Source organism: Andrographis paniculata, unplaced genomic scaffold (assembly GCF_009805555.1).
Source record: "Andrographis paniculata isolate CXL003 unplaced genomic scaffold, ASM980555v1 Contig37END, whole genome shotgun sequence".
NCBI lineage: Eukaryota > Viridiplantae > Streptophyta > Magnoliopsida > Lamiales > Acanthaceae > Andrographis > Andrographis paniculata.
This window is the reverse complement of record NW_026137570.1, coordinates 7,229,942-7,253,623: the sequence shown is the minus strand read 5'-3', so window position 1 is coordinate 7,253,623 and position 23,682 is coordinate 7,229,942. Positions and strand designations below refer to the sequence as shown.

At 31.1% G+C, this 23,682-nt stretch overlaps 3 protein-coding genes across 3 annotated transcripts; all 3 read right to left on the bottom strand.

The window, feature by feature from the left end:
* Positions 1–1,359: 1,359 nt before the first annotated feature.
* LOC127250228 (KIN14B-interacting protein At4g14310) lies at positions 1,360–4,742 on the bottom strand. The gene is made up of 3 exons (XM_051273389.1): positions 3,461–4,742; positions 2,853–3,388; positions 1,360–2,076 (listed from the first exon to the last, which is right to left on the bottom strand). The coding sequence occupies exons 1-3, from the start codon at positions 4,715–4,717 to the stop codon at positions 1,536–1,538; spliced, it is 2,334 nt and encodes a 777-aa protein (XP_051129346.1). The 5' UTR covers positions 4,718–4,742; the 3' UTR covers positions 1,360–1,535.
* An 866-nt stretch (positions 4,743–5,608) lies between these two features.
* LOC127250230 (putative E3 ubiquitin-protein ligase XBAT35) lies at positions 5,609–9,742 on the bottom strand. The gene is made up of 9 exons (XM_051273393.1): positions 9,410–9,742; positions 8,610–8,724; positions 8,147–8,227; positions 7,958–8,046; positions 7,775–7,866; positions 7,471–7,552; positions 7,116–7,218; positions 6,505–6,590; positions 5,609–6,411 (listed from the first exon to the last, which is right to left on the bottom strand). Exons 1-9 carry the CDS (start codon positions 9,509–9,511, stop codon positions 5,812–5,814), a joined length of 1,350 nt encoding a protein of 449 aa, XP_051129350.1. The 5' UTR covers positions 9,512–9,742; the 3' UTR covers positions 5,609–5,811.
* Positions 9,743–14,091: 4,349 nt separating this feature from the next.
* LOC127250505 (uncharacterized) lies at positions 14,092–16,685 on the bottom strand. Its single transcript, XM_051273823.1, has 3 exons — positions 16,272–16,685; positions 15,438–15,516; positions 14,092–14,430 (listed from the first exon to the last, which is right to left on the bottom strand). The coding sequence occupies exons 1-3, from the start codon at positions 16,668–16,670 to the stop codon at positions 14,300–14,302; spliced, it is 609 nt and encodes a 202-aa protein (XP_051129780.1). The 5' UTR covers positions 16,671–16,685; the 3' UTR covers positions 14,092–14,299.
* Between the last annotated feature and the right edge of the window lie 6,997 nt (positions 16,686–23,682).

The window sequence follows — 23,682 nt, the reverse complement described above, 5'->3', positions numbered from 1 at the left end:
CGTTCAAATACCAAAGGAGCAAAGAAAGCGTGAAAAATATGAAGTGGTTGTTGAATATATCCCACATCAGAGAAAAAAAAAAAAAACTATTTCTTAAAATAGTATTCGATATTGTTTTTTCATCACGAATTAAATGTAAATTGAAATTCAAATCTCTTCTTAATTATTCGAATAATCACGTGAGAACAATGTACTAAATGAGAGAATATATGACATAAAAGAGAAGTCGGAGGCAAAGTGCTTATGTGTGAATTAAGTCTATAGAGAAAATTTTTGGTGCGCAACTTCCTTCGTCCCAAAACTATATTTTTAATTGAATTTGGCACGAGATTTAAGGAATATTGATATTATATTGGTTGTTGGTAAAAAGTATGGATAAAAGACTTTTTTGCCATGAGTGTATTAGTGTAAAAAACAGTGATAATTGTGTAATAAAAATGAAAGAGTATACTAGTTTTATGGTGATATTGTTATTTATGTAAATAAGACTATTATTTTTGGACGAACAAAAATGATAAATAAAACTATTGTATTGGGACGAAGGGAGTATATTTTTATATAGATTAAAAAAAAAAAAAAAACCATTATAATTTATTTGTTTGTTTTTAAATCTCAAAAGTGAATTATGCCATAACCTTCCAGTTCAAATTATAACTTGAACTTATGCATGTTAAACAAATAAATTCAAGTATTTATTACATATATTCCTTCCGTCTACTCCAAAGTGTGTAGAAAATTTTAATATTTTTGTTTTTTTATTTTATGTAAAAATAATTATATATATAACTATATATTTGTAATTTAAAGAATATTTTGATATTAATATATAACTACTTTTATTAAAACAGAAGAAATACTTCGGAATGAAGCGGAGAAAAAGGGTAAAAAAGATGTTCTAAGTTAAAACGAGAGAACACTTTTTTGAAAAAATTATTATTTCAAAAGTAAAAAATTAGTTTTAATTTGATATTTTATGATAAAAAAATATACTCCCTCCGTCCCACAAAAATAAGTATTCATTTGCTTTTTACACATAGTTCTAAAAATATTAATATTATATTGAAATATAATAAAAATAAAATAAAAATGACTAAAATAATCTTATTAATATATGTGATATAAAAATAATGACATTTGTATAATATATTGTAAACTGTAAGAATATTTGTAATGTTATATAGATAGTACAGATATTAAAAAAAAAAAATACTTTATTATGAACGAAGAGAGTATATATTTGATTTAAAATTTTTTCAGAAATAAATATTCAGTGTTCACACCTATTAATATAATATATATTATATTTATTAAAAAAAAATATTTAATATAAAATATTATTTTTTATATTATCAACACAATTCTTAAAAAAGCCGCGTATCAAATTTATCAATAAACTAAGCTAAAAGTCCTCACCAGAGAAACAAAAACACACATGCACCCCAAAAAAAACATCCAAATTTAACAGCCATCAACTGCTTAAACACTTTCATCATCCACACAACAATGGCTGCCAAAACCTTAAAACAAACAAATCATCACAACAAATACCTCCATTGCGCAGTCCAGTCCTTCGAAACCAGTAAAATCCTCGAACCGGAGTAGTCGAACGCCGGCGACCGTCGCAGCTCACCGTTGTCGTCCCCTCCGATAACTTCCTTCACAATGCTCGACTGGTCGAAAGACGGCGACAATCTGTTCCCATTCACGGCGTCGAAAACGAACAATCCCCGCGCGCACACGCCCATCACGAGGCTCGAATTTCCCCACACTTGCGCCAACGACAACTCAGCTCGACGAGCATCGTTCGATTCTTCCTGTAAAATGTACGTCGCAAACGGCCCCGGTTTCCGCAGCGAGAAGTGTTGGATTTCCACCGAGTAATGCTTCTTCCCGGCCGAGATTAAATTGGAGCACCCGACGTAGATCGAGTCGCCGTGCGAGTACGCCGAGTGCGCGAAGAATCCAACTTTCGGTATCTTGAGGCCGATTCCGGAAGGGTGTCGAAAATCTAGAACGTTTATCGAGTCCTCCGTGCAAAACACCCCGTCGTTTCCTTCCGCGTCTTGCGAACTAACTCTGCAAAGACAAAAAAAATCAATGTTCTTCAAAACATTTTTATCGGCACATTATTATAGCCGTAAAACAAACGAACAATTTACGAGCTTGGCTCGATTCGGCTCGTTTAAGCTTGCTAAAAGCTCGTTTGTTAAACTAAACAAACCAAACACGAACATAAATTTTGGCTCGTTATGTTCACAAACGAGTTCGAGCTTGTTCGCTAACGTTAGACAATATTTTTTAAAAAAAATTAAATTAATAATTTTATATTTAATAAGTATATATATCTTTATAAATATTATATTTTCATTCAATTTTATTTAAATTTATTAATAAAATAAAATTTCTCTTAATAAGCTGAGTCGAGCCGAGCTCGAGTTCTTAACCAGCGGAGTTCAAACATGACAACCTCGGGTCTGTTCGAGCTCGCTTACAGCTCTATGCATTATATAGTCTGCGCCATCTTCCTTAGAATTTAGAAACAGCAGTAGAATTTCATCGAAGACTATGTGCAATACGACGAAAGTCTCTTGCAGTTTCTAAATCATGAAGAAGTATGATACAGGCTTTTCAAACTACAGATGGATTAAAAGCAATTTTGCCGTAAAAAACATGATTTTCACAATCAATATGATCTCGACATCGATTTCAAGTTTAAATTCGCGGATAATAAATTCGCATATATTATCCGCGCTCGAGCTGCATTTATGCGACAAATTCGACGCAAACCATATGAAAATAAAAAAATGAACTCAAGATCTTTGCAAAATCGAATAAAATGCGCTTAAGATTACCTTTGCCGGACTCCTCCCCCGATTTCAGCATCAGTGTTGTTTACGCTAATCGCAGAAATTTTGCGACCAACGGAAGGAACCGAAAGCAGCGCCTCCGAGCTAAGCGAACTAACGTCCCACAGAGAAACGCCGTCCGATTCTGCGACCACGACTTTCCCCCGATTTCGCCAATGCAAAGGAGTCGCGTAATCCATCGCCCGAACGGGTTTCTGCAGCTCCCACTTCATTACATTCTCCCCGTCGCGAATGTCGTAGAGTTGCACCGTCCTCTGTCCGCAAGCAGCCGATGTAATAAGATGGCCGCAAGGCGTAAACCACATCTGTCTGTTTTCACGCACAGCTTCATTTTCGAAATGAAAAGCTCGAACTTCTTTCGAATAAAAATCCCACGAGCAAAACCCCGATCCGAATGAATCTCCAGCTGAAGCTGCGACGACGTAGCGCGACGAGCATCCATCGGCGCTCGGCGCGCGAATTATCCAACAATCGTTCGAAACGTTCGACTGCGAAATCAGAGGCTTGTACTCGGCCTTCACCTGAAAACGAACGAAACAATTAGCACATCGATAAAATTGATCGTTTTTCTACGTTATAAACGCATCGCGTACCTCGCAATTCGCTATGTCGTAGAAAGAACAAGAACCGTCGTCGTGCGCAAGAATCACCGACTCTCCTTCGAACACGAACCATCCGCCCGTCGACAGCTTGCATCCGATACTCGTCAGCTTATTCTTGCGACAATCTTCGACGCCATCCTCGAACATCATCCCGGGAACGTCTTGTTCTTCGCATAATTCGTCGAACTTCTCGTTTTTATCGATGGATACATTTAGAGACATTTCTTGAATCGACGATTCTTCTCCCCTATTCAAAGAAGCCAAAAACTCCGACGCGATCGCATTTCCGTCATCGACAGCCTCGGAAGTTCCGACATTTTGGGCCTTCGACAATGTTCGATCTCGAATCAATTTATGGTGCGGAAAAAGCCGCGCCTCTAATTCGTCGACGTTTAATCCTTTCACCGAACTTCGAACATTCGAAGCCTCGATCCCTTTGCTATCTTGGATACTTACATTTCCCATAGCCTTTTCGATCCCCGAAATCTTTTCCTGAATGTCGGAAAGGATCATTTTCGAAGTATCTGAATTGTTCATATCCAACATCTCTTTTGTACGTTTGATATCAGAAGCTATCCTCTTCACTTTACCTTCCAGAAAGGCTAATTTCTCATGAAGCTTGCTTGGATTCTTGTTGTCCATTTTCGAACCTTCTAGAACACTGCTACCTCTGTTGATCGGCCTCGTCTCCCTCGAATTCAACCTCTGTCGGACTGATTTCACCTTCGATTCGACTGAATCGAACTCTGAAGAAGCTTTTTCACTAGAAATTGAATTCAAAACCCTAAAAATTGATTTCTCCCTAAATTCCCCCAAAATCGGTCCATTTCTAACGAAATCTTTCGCTAATTTCTTAGGATTATCGGATTTCTCGATGAATTTCTCGTTAGGAACTTTCCGGGCGACGCTGCTGACTTTCCGGTGGGGTGGAGCGAGAGAAATTTTGGTGGAATTTTTACGCAGATCGGAAAAGATACGAGTGAATTCAGAGGGGCTAGAGCTCCTACCTCGCGGAACAGATGAAGTAGATCGCCGGGAAGGAGGCTCCTCCGGCGCCGCCGCGGCGGCGGACTTGTCGAGGCGAGGAATTGGGCGGAGGTTGGGCTTCTGAGTGGTCTCCCGAAGGCGGCTTGTGGAGCGAGACCTGATGTTCTCCTTGCCTAGCACCGGAGATATCTTTCCGGCCGGCGCGGCGGCGATTTTGCCCCCTCCGCCGCCGCGCTCCTTGAGGCGCCGCACCGACGACATTGAGAAATTGGAGAGGTTGAGATGAGAGATCTGGTGATTTGTTGGGGTGTGTGATTTTAATAATAAAGGGAATTTGGAAAAGGCGGGATAATTTGGATTTTGAAATTTGGATTTATTTTGATTTTATTAATTAATTAAGGAAGGTATATGGAAATAGTACTCGTAGTAAATGGAATGCAGAAATCATGCTCCAAATTTCTTCAACTCATAAAAACATATTTTCAGTATTAACGTTTGAAAAAACTACTATTACTTTAAATATATATATATATATATATTTTTATCACTAAATATTTAATTAAATAGTTCAAAATTTTGAAGTCTATATCTAATTTGTAGTGATTGAAAAAGGTTTCTTTGGTATCAAAATATAGTAGTAACATTTAAAATTGTTACTCTAATTTTTAAATATTAGATGTGATTCGTCTAATATAGACTACTAGATTCCATTGAAATTTACTAAGGGTGCGTTTGTTTGGAAGTTTGGAGAAAGGTGTGTTTATTTGAAAGTTTGGAGTTTTAAATAGTAAAAATTTTAAATTATAATAATTGTACAATGTGATATAACCGATTGTTATGTAATGTTTTGAAGACGAACACACCCAAAGAATGCATTAAAAAAATAGGGACAAGATATTTTCACATTATATATATAAAAGCTGTGAATTATGTACTAATTCGGCTATACATAACCAACAAATATTTACACATAGTACAATATATACTATATGTTGAATTATACTGTATTAAAAATATGTTGATATATATATATAAATATACGTTACTTGTATAATATATATTTATCCGATCAAAATAGCACCATGCTGATTTGACCGGATAAACAATTAATTCGTGACCGTATATATAACATCACATCGCATCCAAATATGGTTTAACCCCAAAACACCACGAATCAAAATACTTAGAAATACAAAAATAGCACACATTCAATTCATACATATAAATGAAAGGATCCAAGATCAATGTGATAATCTTCCATACAAATCTCCCAACCTTCACATTTGATTATAGATAATAGCTTCACTCCACAGCAACAAACTGTACATACATACCGCCTTCGAATCGCCGGAAAATCAAACGGAATATATCCGAATCACCTGGTCGATGTTGGCGCGGCAGACCGGACAGCCCCATTTCTTACCTTTCACTTCGGTCAGGCAAGACATGCACCCGGCGAGGTGGCCACAGGGCACACAAGCGCCCTCCAGAGGAGCGTCGAGGCATATCGTACAGCACAAAGTCGCAGCGTCATCTTTCTTTCCGTTACCTTCGTCAGGAACGGCATCCAGAGAGGAAGAAGGAATGTCGATGGGGCTTGCGTCGATAGACGGATATTCAATCGGTCCGTCAGCAGGAGGGGCAGATGGAATAGCAGGAGAAGGATTCTCAGGAGCTGCCGGGACAGTGGATGTAACCGAACAAGATTCCTCCATCTGGCATTTGCTCTTGCTCGATGTCCCCACATCGTAATTTTCTTGATTTGTCGCGGGATTTTGAGAATTCCCGGCACTTGTGGATGCATCCGCTCCTGATCCGACGTAGGTGTTGGTGTGAGGTAGTGTTTCGTGTGTAGACGCGAGGGATGCGTTAATTGCCATGGTGAGTTCGGCATCTTCAGGATTCGACGGATCTGCTGGGGCGGTAGGGGCTTGAGGAAACGTCGGATGGATCACCTGGTTTAGAAATTTATTTTCGAGTTAGAACGGGGACAAACAGCATAAATAGGACCGAAGAAAGCGGCGCAAATAATTTGAAGTATGATATACCTGAGGAATTCCTTTACAAGCATTGCAAAACCTCTGCAGTTGGTGTTTTTCGCTTTCGTGAGTAGGCGTAAGTTTGATAAGTGTATCTGCAATACCACATGGATTAGTGTCGATCGAACAAACTCATGGAAATTTAATTTATCGAATGTAGTATGAGTGAATTCAGCTAATATCGACAGCGAAAAAGCATGCGAGATTAAAACTAAGCATACGATTTCACATGTAAACGGCATACACAAAACCGATAAATGCGTCGCAGTTGAAACTAAAAATTGCACACCTTGACTACACATATGCATATTCCGTTCGTTTAGTTGAAAACATAGGCAAACAGCATTCTCCATGATACTAATCAAACCAATCTTAGGAAAAGTTGCCGACTTCGAATTATATACTTTCTCCGTTTTCTATCTCTTTAAATGTGAAAAAACCATTTTATGCGTCTTCGTTTTAATCTCAATGATTATCAGATCTAAGGAACATTCATCAAACATGAATCCACTGTAATGCAGTTATGTTTCGACCATTTACATATGATATTCCGATGTCTAGCGTCTCCGGTGGTATAAAGTGCTAACAGTATATTATGAACCTGAAATTAAAATACGTACTTCGGGAAAAATCAGATATCACTGCTGCGGGGTCTGGCAGATTAAAGTTAGGCTCTGTTAGGTTTGCTTTCCATAATGGAATAACCGTGCGCGGTTGGGGATCCTGCAAAGAAGTAAAATTGAGCGAGACGAGAAATATGATACAAATAAGATACAAAGAATCTTTAGTTTTGATGGCATATGCAGCTTATACAGGGCCACTTCAAAACTTACGGAAAGCATCCGAAACATATAAGGAAACCATAATACAATGTAACGAAGAACTAAAGAATAATTAAACTTAGTAGATGGATAAGTTATAAATCATTTTATATTTAATCGCGGCAAAGAGTTGAAGATCGAGATAAGTAGGTACCTGTGCACCAGCATAAACAGCAAGCTCCAACTTTAAGGGCTTTCTAATATTACGGGAGCCACAAGGCAAGATAACGACCCAACTGCATAAATGAATCATAATAAGGTCCCTGTGATGTGTAACTGAACTAAGAAGCGAAAAATGCAAATGCAAATGATAGGATTGACATCACAAATTGGAGAGATTCAACAAGTCACTTGGCTCCGTTACTTAATGAAATTAAATCTTATGTAACATGAAATGAGAAATAAGAAATTTGTGCTACGGGCCAATCAAACACTTAAAAAACGAGTACGGCGCTCACACTCTTCTTGAAAGCAACTGAGGTGCAAGAAGTTCCAGAAAGCCAGGTCCATAGAGTTCTCGAAGCCAACCGGAGAATAAGCACAAATGTTCCTGGCGAACGCCACAAAAAAACAATCAGTTGTGGTGAATTATAACATGAAAACAAAACCAATCAACGATGATGACCGGGCAAAAGGTTTACCTCAATTGCTCGGACAACATTGCAGTATCCTTTTGCTCTGGCGACATCAAGTGCAGTTTGACAATCATCGTTCATTATTAATGCATTAGCTGAAATTTTCCCATAAACGGGCCAATTAGAGGTTAATAAATATAATCACAGAGGACTTTGTCATCTCACGATGAATCGCATCGATGAATGCATACACACCTCCATGTGAAAGCAGCAACTTCACAGTCTTTTCAAGACCCCTTTTCGCTGCATGATGTAAAGGCGTTCCAGCATGGCGACCTCCAAATTGAAAAAAATGAGAAATTAGTAAACAATTACAGAGACATCAAGCGAAAGATAGATTAGAAGGATGCCATGACCAACGCTTAGAGATCTCATTCCATGAATATATTAGAAAGGTTGAAAATAAAGAAAAATAAAAGATCGATACCGCTACAATAACTAGCCTATCGACAGGTAAATAATTAATTAAACAAACAATAATTTGCACACAAACAGAATAACAACCACTATTGTAGTAAAACTAACTCAATATACCATAACAACAATATTACATAAGTTTGGCCTTTCTTTCGATTGATTGAAGCTACGATCACAATGAATGAAAGTAATAACGCCTGGTTAGCTAGATAATAACAGATATTGAAAAAAGACTTTCTACCTGGACGGTAGGCATTGACATTTGCGCCCAATTCGATCAAAGTGTTTGCAACATTGTAAAGCACGGGATTCATGCAAGCTGCAATTAATGCAGTCTTGCCTTCCCTATCAATCCACTGAACACCGAAACAATTTCAGAAGCGACATAAACAGCAGAAATATAGTTGACACGAACTACCAAAGGCTCCAAATAATTCATTATCGAATGCTACCAAAATGCATAAACTTCTATAGAAAATGCAGATTGCTGTTGAATTAGTATGATTGGGATTTACTCGAAATCAACAGGATATTGTGTCGAGCTAAATACAAATTAGAAAATATCAAATCTGAAAGCTAAACCTACCCTTATGGACATATTTCAAACGAAAATATATGATCAATAGTCGAATCCTTAATCCCAAAAACCACTACATTAACTTTGGTTTCCTGATCACTTTTAGAATAAGAAACAAAATCAATCTGGATTTTAGACACTATATTGATCAGAACTCTTGAGTTCACCATTAGATTATCGAATTATAACTTTTGAAAAGTATTCCCGATCCATTCGATTATCCAGTTTGTTTGTTTGTTTGATTTCCTAACACTGTAATCCAAAATTCCCAAACACAGATAAACACCATTACAATATCGCACTTTGCAAACACAATCCAACAGAGCTACTTTGAACATAACCATTTCTAAATACGAGAATCCGTGCTAATCTATCAATTATAGTTTCAGATCGTTTGAGCATTTCATCTCCGTAATAAATTGAACTATGTATGTATATGAGCAAATTGAAGGCGAATCGAATACCTCGAGACCGGCTCCTTGGCTTCGAAGAGCTTTGATGCCTTCAACATTTCCATAACTGACCTGCTGATACAACAATTCATCCTTAGATTGTTGCTGCCCCATTATTCAGGAAAGGGGGATTTCTGCTACAAACCCCCCAATTTCTGTTCAAAATCGAAAAGCTCCAACAAAATAAATTGAGGGGAAACAGACGAGGGGTTCTCAGAATTATCCAGGAAGGGATGATTCAATCTACCGCGTCAATGAAAGACCAATGAATGGTCTGTTGATTGGAGATTATCCCAGATGAAGATTGAGGAAGAACTCGTTTTCTTAACAAGGAAGAGTTTACATTCAGCCGATAGTTTCAAAATATTAAATATTAATTAATTACTAATTAATTAATAAAAGGGACAGTTGTGTTTTTTTTTTTTTTTTGGGTATTTTTAGATTATTTTATTTTATTTTTATGTATCTAATTGAAAAAGCGATGAAAATATTATCTTTGAAAATTTGTCCCTTACCAAGTATTTTCAATAATACATAGGGTTTGTTTGATTGTGTTTGGGTGTGTTTTTCTATGTCGGTATGATGTGAAACAATAAAAAATTTGAATTTTGTAACAATTATGTCTTATTAAAAAATAATTAAAAAAAAATCAGTATGTTTTTTTTTAATTTATATATTATAAAAATTACAATATAGTCTCACCGTCCTACATAATTTGTCCCTATTTTCTATTTTCGTTCGTCCCCCATAACTTGTCATTTATATTTTTAGAAATATAATTATGCACTTTAATCGCATTTTAAATTTTAAATTTTATAATTTTCTTAACTTTAATTAAACTATTTACTTATCTTAATTTTAATCTATAATTATTTTTACTAAATAATAATTATTTTTACTAATACACTTTTTAATTACTTACTAATTATATTTTACCTAAATTCTCGTATCTATAGTAATACACTCATATTACATGGGACGGAGGGAGTAGTATATTCATACACAAATATATAAACAAAATAACATAAAATTTACTTATGATTTTTGCTAATTATCTGAAACACGTGTCTACTTAAAAGTCGAATGTCTTCGTACTTTAAGAAATACTACATCTGTTCGATTTTAGGGGTTTTATTTACTTTTTGTATATTAATTTTTCAATATTAATACTCCCTCCATTCCATAACAAAATATTCATTTTTTCATTTTAGTCCGTTCTATGAAAAAATATCCATTGTTTTTTTAGTAATTATACTATTTATCTAACATTACAAATACTTTTACAACTTTCAATATATTACACAAATGTCATTAATTTTATATCACACAATACCAATAAGGTTATTTTAGTTATTTCTACTTTATTCTTACTATATTCTAATATAATACTAATATTTCTAAAACTCCGTGCAAAAAACAAATAAATACATAGTTATGGGACGAAAAGAGTAATATCAAAATATAATACAAATTAAGAAAAAATTGCAAAAATATTTCTATTAATATTTTATAATGCTAATAGAAGGACATTTGTAGAAATAAAAAATAAAAAAATTATATAAATATAAAAATATTTTTTATTTTAAATAGAATGACACAAAAGATAAATGTGACTCGTGGAGACGAACGACTTACCTAATTTATACTCACCTCTAAAATAAAATGTTGTTAGACCGTGTTAAGTTTGGATATAAATTTCCCATTATGCCCTCCAATCTTGTAACCTATTGTGTAAGTTTTTTTTTTTCTTGTCTAAAATTAATAAATCCATTTTCCATCATCCAAACCCGCATCGTACCAAAAAAATTATACCCAGTGATGAAGTCCGCATCGCATGACTGGTCTGAAAAATTCGGGTTCGTCTAGATATGGATTTTTGGAGGTTTTTGAAAATTTGAAAGTTTAAAAATAGTAAAAAATTAATATTTAATTTGATGTTTTGTGAGAAAAAAAATATATTTGATGTGATATTTTTTAAAAAATAAATAGTATCAATCGTGGGGTGAAATATGAATTAGGGACCCTTAAATATACGAGAAATCATATTATGTATTTGAAATTATATGAATTTGAACCCAAAACTTCAAAAGTAATACATGTTACACTTGACCATCAAACTATATTCTCTATTAATACAACAACATCAAATAATATTTATATATAAATATTGTATATATAACATAAATATATAATGAGTCCATACTTAAATTGGGCTCTGAGCGGACGCCTCTCTCGTCCGGGCCCAGGGCGGGGGGCATGACTTTACCGAAGTTATTCCACTGATGTTATACCTTTTAAGTTAATTTGACTAAAATAATGTCAAATTTTCAATTGACACTGATGTCCGATGTATTATTGCTAATTTTATGTTGTCATGCTAATTTCATCCAAACCAAACCATATACTCATAGATTTGAATAAGTTTACTGATTTTAAATACAATTGAGTTTTTTTCTGAAGTATTTGTGACTTAGTTTTTACTATAATATACTTATTTAAATAATATTGTAGTCTATAGGTGTAGTCTTCCGCCAATGGATAGAAGTACACATGTGATTTTATACTTGTAGGTGCATGGTTACATTGAGTCCGAGAGTCTTATCATGTATTATTAGGGTCGAAGAAGACATGTTGAAAGGTTTCCAGTAATATGTTGTCTTTCGTCGAATGTCAGTGTGTTTGTTTGGTGAGCTTGAAATAAAAGAATTTCAAAGAGTATGAAATGAGGGAAAAAGTGATGGTTGTTTGTATTAACGTCCCTATTTAGAGCACAATCAATGGAGGTCGATGACTTGAATATTAACTTTTGCGGAAAAAAAAAAAAAAAAAAAGTACTTGCATATATAGTAAAAAAATCAATATATTTAATTTGTATGTGTCTATTAACAAGTTGGATAGTATGTTGAATTTCGCCATTCAACATTGCTGAAATGAATTTGAGTCATTAATAGCTTAATTACTTAAATTAATTTTATTTAATTAAGATAATTAAATGATTAAGATTAATTCAGCCTTATATTGAATTAATTAACACATCAATACTGTAAATGAGTAGAGTTTGTGTGAAATTTATTGTACATTGTTTATGCATAATAATACAATGGAATATCCTGAATTGGTGCCCCAAACATGGGCCAGTTGAGGGCCGAATTGGGTAAACAAATATTTGTGTGTTGTTTGTTATTATTATTATTTTTTATTATTATTTTTTTTTTTACATATAGATCATTCTATAATATGTTCATCGTTTAAATAACAAGTAGAAGATGGTATCTTAACATAACAAATTTAAGAATTCACATTTTATTCCATTACACATATCATTAGTGTTAGAATTGGATTTTGAAATGTAAAATGCATCATTGTAGGACCGACAATATATTTGAGATCAGTTATAATATGTATTAGTATATGTTGTATCGACATGTACTACAACATTTATTATGTCTTTATATTATATTAACACACTCATTTTACTATGGGGTGTTTGGCAAATAGCTTTTTGAAGAACTTTTAGCTTATTGAACAACTTTTAACTGTTTGACCAGTCAAAAAGCTAATTTAAGTGTTTGGTAAATTAGCTTTTTGGAATAGCTTTTCGAACCCAAAAAACTAATTTCTGAAAAGCTAACTTACCCAGCGTTAAATAACTTTTTCTGTAAAAAATTTTTTATTCCTTATATGCCCTTAAAAATTTATTATACATTTTACACAAATAAATATATTTTGATTATTTATTAATTATATTAGAATATTTTATTATATTATAGTTTTACTTTTATAAATTTAAAATAATTAATTTTTATATAAAAATTATTTTAATTATAAAATATATAAATTTATTAAAATCAACATAAAATAAAAAAAATATAAATATTAATAATTTATTTATTTTATTAAAATTACATTATATAAATTTTATACTAAAAATAAATTAAATTTATTGAAAATTATAAATATAATGAACTAATCCATAACTAACATAATAAATATATATACGAAAAATTTATTATTTTATATTTTACATCATTTCCAATAAAAAAAATATTTATATATTTTCAAATATATTATTTTTTAAATCTAACTGTAATAAAAATAAATAATTTTATAACACTTTTACAATTTTCAATAACTAATAACAAAAATTTTAAACATTCTAAACTCAAAAGAACATAATTGAATATATATTAGAAACAAGAATAAAATAGAAATATCCTCAATTGTCATTTTACGTATAAAGAGCTAATATCAAACAGTTATTTTACCAAACATGTTAATACAAACAGTTAATCGAATCAGTTAGTCAAACCAGCTAATTGAATCAGCTAACAGCTATCAGCTAATTGTCACGCCCCATATATATATATATATCGTATATAATTTTTGCCTATATAAGTTCTTAATACAATATTAATTAATCTCAATTAACATTGTAAACATCACCCATAAAACAAACCGCAAAGACATAAACATACCGCAAAGATATAATATAGTACAGTTGAAAATTAGAAGTATATAATGATGAATTAATTATAGCATTTTTTTAATTAAAAAAAAAAAGAGTTTTATTTTGCATTTTTATTTCATTTCTTTTTTTTTTTCCTTTTATATATATTTAAAAATTAATATTTATTTTTCATACAAAACATTCCACGACAACTAATTTCACGTTAAAAATATTACAACGAACAATATACAACTAAAATACATATAATCACAACTTCTTCAAACAAACCACAACTTTGACGACAGATTCTTAACATAGGTAGAAATAGAGAAGTAGGAAATAAGTTAATCGAACTTTATATATGAAATTCGATCACCGTTTATTTTATTATTTTGGTAATGTAGAAATCTGCAAGCACTACTCTTCGCTCGTTAAGGCTTGTGCGTGTTGTTCGATCAAAGATTGTTGTAGCGAATGTAGTCTTTGACATTGGGATACCTTGCCGGGGCCATAAGATTAACCAAAAATATTTGATCTACCACCAATTTGAAGAAGTGAAACCCTCTCTCTGGTTGGGTTGGCCATCCTGCATCGATCCGAAAATAATCGAAATTTTATTTATAGATGTTTTAAATTTAATTTGAATACCAACTTTATTCATCCAATTTTTATTTTTTTTTCTTTTTAAAAATATGTTTTTAATACAATATACTCTCTCCGTCCCACATATCATGTTCATGTTGCCGTTTCTGTCCGTCCACATACTATGTCACTTTCTTTTTTGGGAAGATGATTATACACTTTAATCTCATTTTAAACTTTTTAATTTTTTTTTTAAAATTTTAATTAAACTAATTAGTTATCTTAATCTTAATTTATAATTATTTATATTATAGAATAATTATTTTCACTAATATATCCTTAATTATCTACTAATTACACCCCTCCTAAAATACTGTATCTACATTGTAGCAGATACGGTACGTGGGATGGATAGAATATATTTTATTATCTGTGCCTTCAATGAAAATGTGTAAAAATGTGACTGAAATGTCCAAAAAAGTACAATTAATAAATAATGGTATAGTTATAATTTTAGGGTGTGATTGGTTGATGGTTTGAATTTTAAATAATAAAAATTTAAATTTAAATTATTGTATAATATAATATAAATATTTGAATCGATGCGGTATTTAAAATATAAAATTATTTTTAATATAATATAAAAAATAAATCTTTAATTTAGTTTGATATTTTGAAAAATAAAATAAAATAAAAACACGACGGTATATTTTTTACTTTCACAGGTGATGAAAATAAAATATACTCCATCCATCTCATAAATATAGTCTTAATTAATTTGGGCACGGAATTTAAGGAATATTGGTTGTGGGTAAAAAGTACGGATAAAAGACTTTTTTTCTCTTGTCAGTGTATTAGTGTAAAAAATAGTGACAATTGTGTATAAAAATGAAAAAGTAGAGGTAGTTTTATGGTGATATGGTTATTTATAGAAATAAGACTATTGTTTTAAGATGAATAAAAATGATAAACAAGACTATTACATTGAGACGGATGGTGTATTTAATTTACCTGCCAACTGAGGGTGATCTCTGAACAAAGCATCTTGAGCAAACACACCTTCCCTTGAATTTGGAGCCAATATTCTCAACTGATTAAATAAACAAAATTATGTACAAATGAGATGCTAATAATCATTTTGAACTTATTTCATTTCAATTATATGCTTATTATAATTTTTTATAAAATATCTCATTTAACTATTATTTTTTTTTCAATAATAATAATAACAATATTAAAAAAGTGCATATCTGTTAAATTTTTTTACAAATTATATTCTATCCGTCATAAAAAAAAATATAAATTCATTTATTTTTAACACGAATTTTAATATGAAATATATTTTTTTATTATTTGTACTTTATGTAAAAAAAAGATACAAATTAGAAGAAATAATAGTTTTTAATTAAAAAAACAAATTTACTTCCTTCGTCCCAATCGAAATGAGTCCTTTTAAGTTTTGTTATAGATTAACAAATAATAGTATTTTATTAGTTATTGAATGTACGTAAGAGGTTTTGATATTTTTTACCTTTCACTTTATGTATAAGGTAATTGTATATTATGTTTGTAATTTAAGTAAAAGTTAAAATATATTTTGATATTAGTGTATGATTTTTTAAAAATAAATAAAAAAATAAATATTTTTTAGTGAGACAGAAGAAAATAGTAAAAATAATACTTTGAATTTAGACTAATGAAATCTATTTTATTATAAAAAAAAAGCCTATTTTCTTTACACCATAAGGAAAAATATAATAATAATATGTAAATAAGAAAAGTTCAAATTTTTTTCGAATTAAAAAAATATTAAAACATTCGAAACACATGTAAGTACAAAAATACCCTTCCCGAGAGCGTAATCTTCGCGCAAACGGGCCATTGAGGTTCGTTAGTTTCGGTACAAAAGCCGAGTGGATACTCAGAGAGGGTTAAGGATGCACGGGGGCGGCGGAGGGCGTAAGCGCCGGTGGGGTCGAGGAGGGTGGTCAAGTAGAAATACGGAATGCCTTTGCCGCCATCACTGAAAGACATCACGTTACCAAAGGGTAGCCCCAGCGGATCGAGGGTGGCTAATACTCCGTATGAGCTTTGGTTCACTAGCCACCGCGAGAATAGAATTGCGTCCTCCGGCGCCGGCCGCGGCGACGGGCTGCCGGCGCCGCCCACACGGCGGGGCTCCGCCATCAAGAACAAGAAGACCACTAGGGAAAGTAGTGTTGTTGTTGATCTATGTTGGAACATGTTTAATTAGTTGCTTTGGATTGTATTGTGCAATCATATATATATATATATATATATATAGTAGAATGCACTATAATCTTGGTGCATGGGAATACTTTTAGGTTTTATTATTGTTATTATTATTATTATTAAATTGTTTAAAATAATTCTTTTTAGATATAATTTTTTTTATTTTTTTATGACGTGAAAATTCGCAGTTGCTTCTCGAAAGTGCGCACTGTATAAACTCCCGGTCGAACTTAATACCGTGCAAATGTCTAGATATAATTTTTTATTTATTTGATTTGTGATTTGAAATGAGTACAAATTTGATTATTTTATATAAACAATATTTGATATAGTAATATTTTTATTAAGAATCATATGGGATGAATAGTGATGAATATAAATTTGAAATGAGTACAAATTTGAGTATTATATATATATATATATGTACTTACACTATAAGGGTGTGTTTAATTGTGGTTTTGAGAGTTTGAAGTTTAAATTTTGAATTGTAAAATTTTATATTGAAATAATTATTTGAAGACTTCAACATGATTTATCTTTTTTTTTTTCATCTCTCGATCTATCATCGTTTTCTTTAATGCTTTTATTGTGTTTCTTTTCATTCTTTCATGGTCGTTTTCTTCTTCACTTCCTTGTCATATAATTTCTTGCCTCTTAGACCAACTTCATCGAACCATTGTCATCTTCGAAACTCTAATGTATATGTTATTGAAAAAGAATTATTGAGTACTATTACAATAAATATTTTAAGCGTGTTACAATATTATTTTTTATTTTGTTTTGTTTTATCATATGTTACATTAATTGTACAGTATATCAAGACTTGAGGTCGACGCCACAAATGAAAGATGAAGTTAAACCATAGGGGATATTTTGACAAAGCATTGTATTGGATGTAATGTTGAGATTCTCCTATCTTATAAGGGGTGAAGGGCTACTTCACTTACAACTAATTAGTTTTAAGTTGGAATTCCAGATCCCCGTCTTAATATGGTATCAAAGTCATGGTACTTGTATTGGGTTTAGATCCTGTATGAATTTTCGAGATTATCATCTCAAGGATGAGTGTTAAGTATCCCACATTAGATGTAATGTTATGATTCCCCTACCTTATAAGAGATGAATGACTACTCCACTTACAACTAATTGATTTTAAGTTGGAATCCGTCTTAACACAATTAAAATGATGTTTTGATTTTTGCATGCAAATTGTGTAAGACAATCTAGTAGAGTGAAAAAAAAAATTGGTCTATTTGTAGCGAGAGAAAATATTTGTTTCTTTTTCTTTTTATACTCGTCGTGTTTAAGAAGATTTTGAGCATAAATGACAAATTGAAGCTCATTTGAAAAAAAAAAAAAAAAAAGAAGAGAATTTGATTTTTTCAAATCTGAAAGGAAGATCAACATATGAACAAATTTGCTATCAGTTAGACAAGTAGTCTGTTAGTGTTTTAACTGCAATTTAATCTCTAATTTCTTATAGGCGGATATCTAAAAAGGATGGTTGGAGATGATTGGAATTCATTCTATACCTTGCGTGACTTTATTGTACATCTTTGAAATCCTTCAAGTATAGATTGTTATATCGAATTGGGTTATCAAATCTTGACCAGCCATTGTGTTATTTAATTTCTATTCGAACTTGGCCATCGATGGGCAAATGTCATTCGCAAACAAACATTATAACAATGAAACAATCTACATATTTTTCAGGGCGACAATTTTTCAACGCATAGTATGAAAATATCATAACTCACAATTATTTAATTTTTATTTACGTTAAATATCGTATCATTAATAAATATAATCAATTATCTTGAGATAAAAGAGAGTATTATTTATTAAATAAAATATTGCATTTAAGTTATTATTTAAATAAAAATAAAAATAAAAGGCAAGTCCTAAGATACAAGCATTTTATTGAGTGGGTGGAAGTAATGGGAGACATTAGAGATAGGAAACACAACACAACACAAGTAGTGGTTACGCTTCCTTCTATTGCTAATTAATGTATAGTCGGAGTCGACCGCAGTATTGTTTGACCAATTACCTTTAGTTTTAGATGGCTGGTTTGATTTTGGTTTTTTTTAGATAAACGCGATTTATATGGCTGGTTTGATTTTGTTTTTTTTAGATAAACGCGATTTATTGGGTGTGTTTGTCTGGGGGTTTCGATTTTGAGTTTAAATTTGAATAGTAAAAATTTTGAATTTGAATAGTTGTATGATGTGATATAAATAGGCCTTGATGTGATGTTTTGAATGTAAAATTGATTTTTAGTATAATATAAAAAATAAAAAAATAGGTATTTTATTTAATTTTTTTGGAATGAAAAATAGGATGAACAGTGTATTTATAATCCAATCCCCCAAAACAAACACACCCTTAAAGAACGAGGAACTCTTCTATAATATAAAAATAATCAGTATAGTCCGTAAGGGATGACTTGGTTGTGTAGGGGTTGGACTTGTGACCATGAGTCTATGGCAGATATTATTTTAAACTTTTATTAAAAATTCTCAAAATACAACAATTTTTTTTAAGAAAATAAAATTTTCGACCCATACACCATGTAAATGTTGTTTGGCGGATACATGTCTTCCAGGACTGTTGTTCTGACTTTTTTTGCGCAAAAAGACCAAATGTAAAAAAAAAAAAAAAAAATAATAATAATAAAAAAAAATAAAAAAAAATCTAATTATAAAACTATTTTAATATAAATTATAATGACGTGATTAAAATAATAAAATAATAGTTACTAAATTTAAAAGAAAAAAAATTACTTTAAAATTTTAAATATTATATATTTAAAAAAGAAAATTGAGATTTTGAAGACCCAAGTTCTACCAAATTAAACTGTACAATAATAATGTACATGAAAAAATAATTAAAATAAATTGGAGAATATGAGACAGAAAACAAGTAAGATGCTTTCTATTCTCATTTATTGGTTGGATACTTAGCTTTTTCAATAAAATTACACTATTTTTTTAATAAAATATTATATTAAAATATTATTTAAATTAATTTTTTATTTCAAATTAATTTTAAATCAATTTTAAATCAAAAAAACACAATTGAGGTTGGGCAACTTTCTTTTATAAGTATTAAAAGGTGTTCTTTTTATCAAAAAAAAAATATTAATTAATATATTATATGTATATTAATTATTTTTATATACATATATAATTTTTTATAACTCACTTGAAAGAATTTTTTCAAATAATTTTACAAAACAAACACACTCAAAATGTTTCAATTTTAGATAATAAAATAAAATAATAGACTAGAATATATTTTGAAAATTTAAAATTTGAATAATAAAATTTAAATTTAATACTTATTTTAATGTAATAAAAATAAGGATTAAGATAATAATTTAAAATAAATTATTTTTTTTTAAATATAAAAAATAATCTTTAAAAAATCCAAAGATTGTACACATTTATTTTATATTATACACATTACTTTCATCATTACTTTCCAAATAGTATTATTTTTATGGAATGATGAAAGTATAAGAAATGGTATAGATAATACAAAAATAATGATGAATGTTGTATATTAATTTTTTTTTGAAAAATATATAGAAATTTTTGTGCAAAAGAAAAAATTAAAACAAATTGTCAAAAATAATCTTTGGACTTAAAAATATTTATATTTTTGCATCGTTCAAATTTATTGTTATTTTTATTTGGTTAGCAACTTTTTTAAAAATAATTTATAATTTTTTTGTCATTTAAATTTATATACATTATTTTTAGATTATCATAAATAAAAAATATATATTTTATAAAAAATAAAATAATTGTAGGCACTAAAAATATATGTCTAAATTAAATTAAATATCATTTATTTTGGAAGAAAATAAAATTGCAATAAAATAAATATATGATATTTAATTATGCACGTGTGTTAATTTTTATACAATAAATATCAATCATTAATGCGAAAATCTGCTTAAAATGGAAGATATCGTATAAATATTACGTGCATAAATAGAGTCATAATAAATTTAACAGCAAAATAAATTAATCTTGTCAATAAATGAAGTATATAAATTAATATCTTCCGAAAAAAAGGCAATGATATAAAGATCTTGGCGAGAAAGGAAGATGCACAATCAAATCCGTCAAGAATAGAAAACGACATCTGAGAAAATGAAAGATTGTAAAATCTTCTTGTTAGTCGATTAGGACGCACCACGTGGCCCCATTAAAAAAGGAAGCCAAGGCCACCCCTCCCCTATAAATAGGAGTCATGGTTAGTTCATTTGACACACTGAAGTTACATCAAGAATTCAAGCAAAATGGTAAGTTTCTAAACTCTCTATGTATTGTTCTTCATATTCTTTGTGTCTTTCGAAGTGTTCTTCGTCGAAAGTCACTAATTTGGACAAATGAAGTTAACGTTCATCGTCGTATGTCCAAGCCGGAGGAAGGATCAAAGCTCTCAAAGCCGTTGAAGAATTCGTCAAAGCCAAGGGAAGATCTCTAAAGTTTCTCTCAAAGCTTCAAAATGTTCATCGCGTTCTTCTACAAAGCATCAACTAGGCCATCTTCGATTCAAAAGTCAAAGGGATACGACGCCAAAAGTGTTATGGAGCACCAAATCCATCTCTTTAAGGATCATAACTCCAAAAGCCGTTGAAAAATCCATCAAAGCCAAGGAAGAATATCCAAAGTTTATCCCAAAGCTTCAAGGTGTTCATCGCGTTCTTCACCAAAGCATCAACCAGGCTCTCTTTGATCCTAAAGTCAAAGGGACACGGCGCCAAAAGTGTTATGGAGCACCAAATCTACCTCCTCAAAGATTCAAGCCGCGGATCGTCCAAAAAGACATTAAATCTAAAGTCGACGATCGAATCGTCCACATGGAGATCGAAGCTCACCAAAAGGCGAAAAGACAAACCAAAGATCAAAACCGCGGATTATCCAAAGAGGACATCAAATCCAAAGCCGACGATCGAATCGCCCACACGGAGACCGAAGCTTTCCAAAAAGCGAAAAAGGCAAACCAAAGATCAAAACCGCGGATTGTCCAAAGAGGACATCAAATCCAAAGCCGCCGACGATCGAATCGCCCTCACGGAGACCGAAGCTCTCCAAAAAGCTGAAAAGGCAAACCAAATATCAAAGTCTCGAATCATCCAAAGAGGACATCAAATCCAAAGCCGACGATCGAATTGCCCACACGGAGACCGAAACTCTCCAAAAGGCGGAAAAGGCAAACCAAAGATCAAAGTCGTGGATCATCCAAAGAGGACATCAAATCCAAAGCCGACGATCGAATCGCCCACACGGGCCGGAAAAGGCAAACCAAAGATTAAAGCCGCAAATCATCCAAAGAACACACCAAATCCAAAGCAGATGATCAAATCGCCAACACGGAGACCAAAGTCCTCCAAAAGCGAAAAAGACAAAGCAAAGATCAAAGCCTCGGATCGTCTAAATAAGACATCAAATCCAAAGTCGATGATCATATCGCCTACAAGGAGACCAAAGCTCTCCAAAAAGCGGCAAATTCAAACCAAAGATCAAAGCCTTGGATTGTCCAAAGAGGACATCAAATCCAAAGTCGATGATCAAATGGTCTGCACGGAGACCTCAGGCAAAATCAAATCGAAAACCAAATCTCTTCGGATTAAAAAAACCATCGAAAATCAAGTTGGAAAACAAATCGATCCAGAAGGAGAATCAAATGATCCATTTAGAAAATATGACCCACTTAAATCCAAATCAAATATAATTTGTATAAATTTTTTGTATTTATTATAAATAACATAATTTTTTTTCCACAATAATAATTTTCTATTTTTATTAAAGTTCGTACTCAAATATTTCTTTATGCATTTGAACGACAAGAAATAATATTTAACATTCATAATTTTACACCATAAAATACACTATTTTTATAAAACATAACATAAAAATTACTATTCAATTAAAATAATAAAAAAAATCATTAAAGTTTTTCCAATTTTCAACTTCTAACTCTTTTTTTTTCTAAAATATTTTTTTAAATAAAAATTTATTATTATAATTATTATTACCTATTTGTAAATGCGGATAAAAAAGGGCTTAAAAGCACTATTGATAATGGTGATTTATTATTGCCTTTAGTTATTGGAGCATAATACATAATTCTACACCAGTTGCGCATTTCAAATATGTTTGCGCATATTTTTGTCGTTTATGACGACGACCTGGTCAACTAATGGTCAACTGATCGAAAACCCATTTGAAAAAAATTCTAAAAGTTAAATATAAGTGTTACAATTTTTAGGAGAAAATAACAAGATTGCATTATTGACCATCGAAGTCTAAAAAAATTAAAATAGTAAAATCGAGTGAAAAGTTACGAGTAAACTCATCCAATATAATTTCTAAAAAATATTGTTTACTATTTCTAAAAAATTTCTAAAAACTTTTATACAAATGTTGTTGTATATGGATTGATAATCACACCAAATAGTGGGAATCTATACCTATAGTTGCTCAAGTTTGTAGTAAAAATATTGATTGTTGTATATATTGTCCACAATTCAATTCTACTGCCACTTCAAAATAGTTTAATCTTAATTCAAACCATAATATAAAATCAATTGTTGTGAAATAAAAGTGCAAAGAATACCCTGTTTGTTTGATTGTATTTCCATATGTTTGAAATAGTACAAATAATAATAATAATAAACTAAAATAAATATTTGGTTTAATATTTAAATTAATCATATATAATATTAAATAAAATATAAGGAAGTAAAATATATATTATTATTATTGAAAATGAGGATCTAAAATATTTATCTACATTTTCCTTAGTATATAACCTACATTTCCCATGTCTTCAAAGTATCCTCTACAGTTACCTTCTCAAAAGTTATCGCTATACCAATCATCGAGAATTCTAATATTCTGCCATCGAGAATAATACCATTCAAAATGGTCGTATAATTGGACATACTTCAAATTTGAGAACTTTTATTCGACAGAAAAAAAAAAAA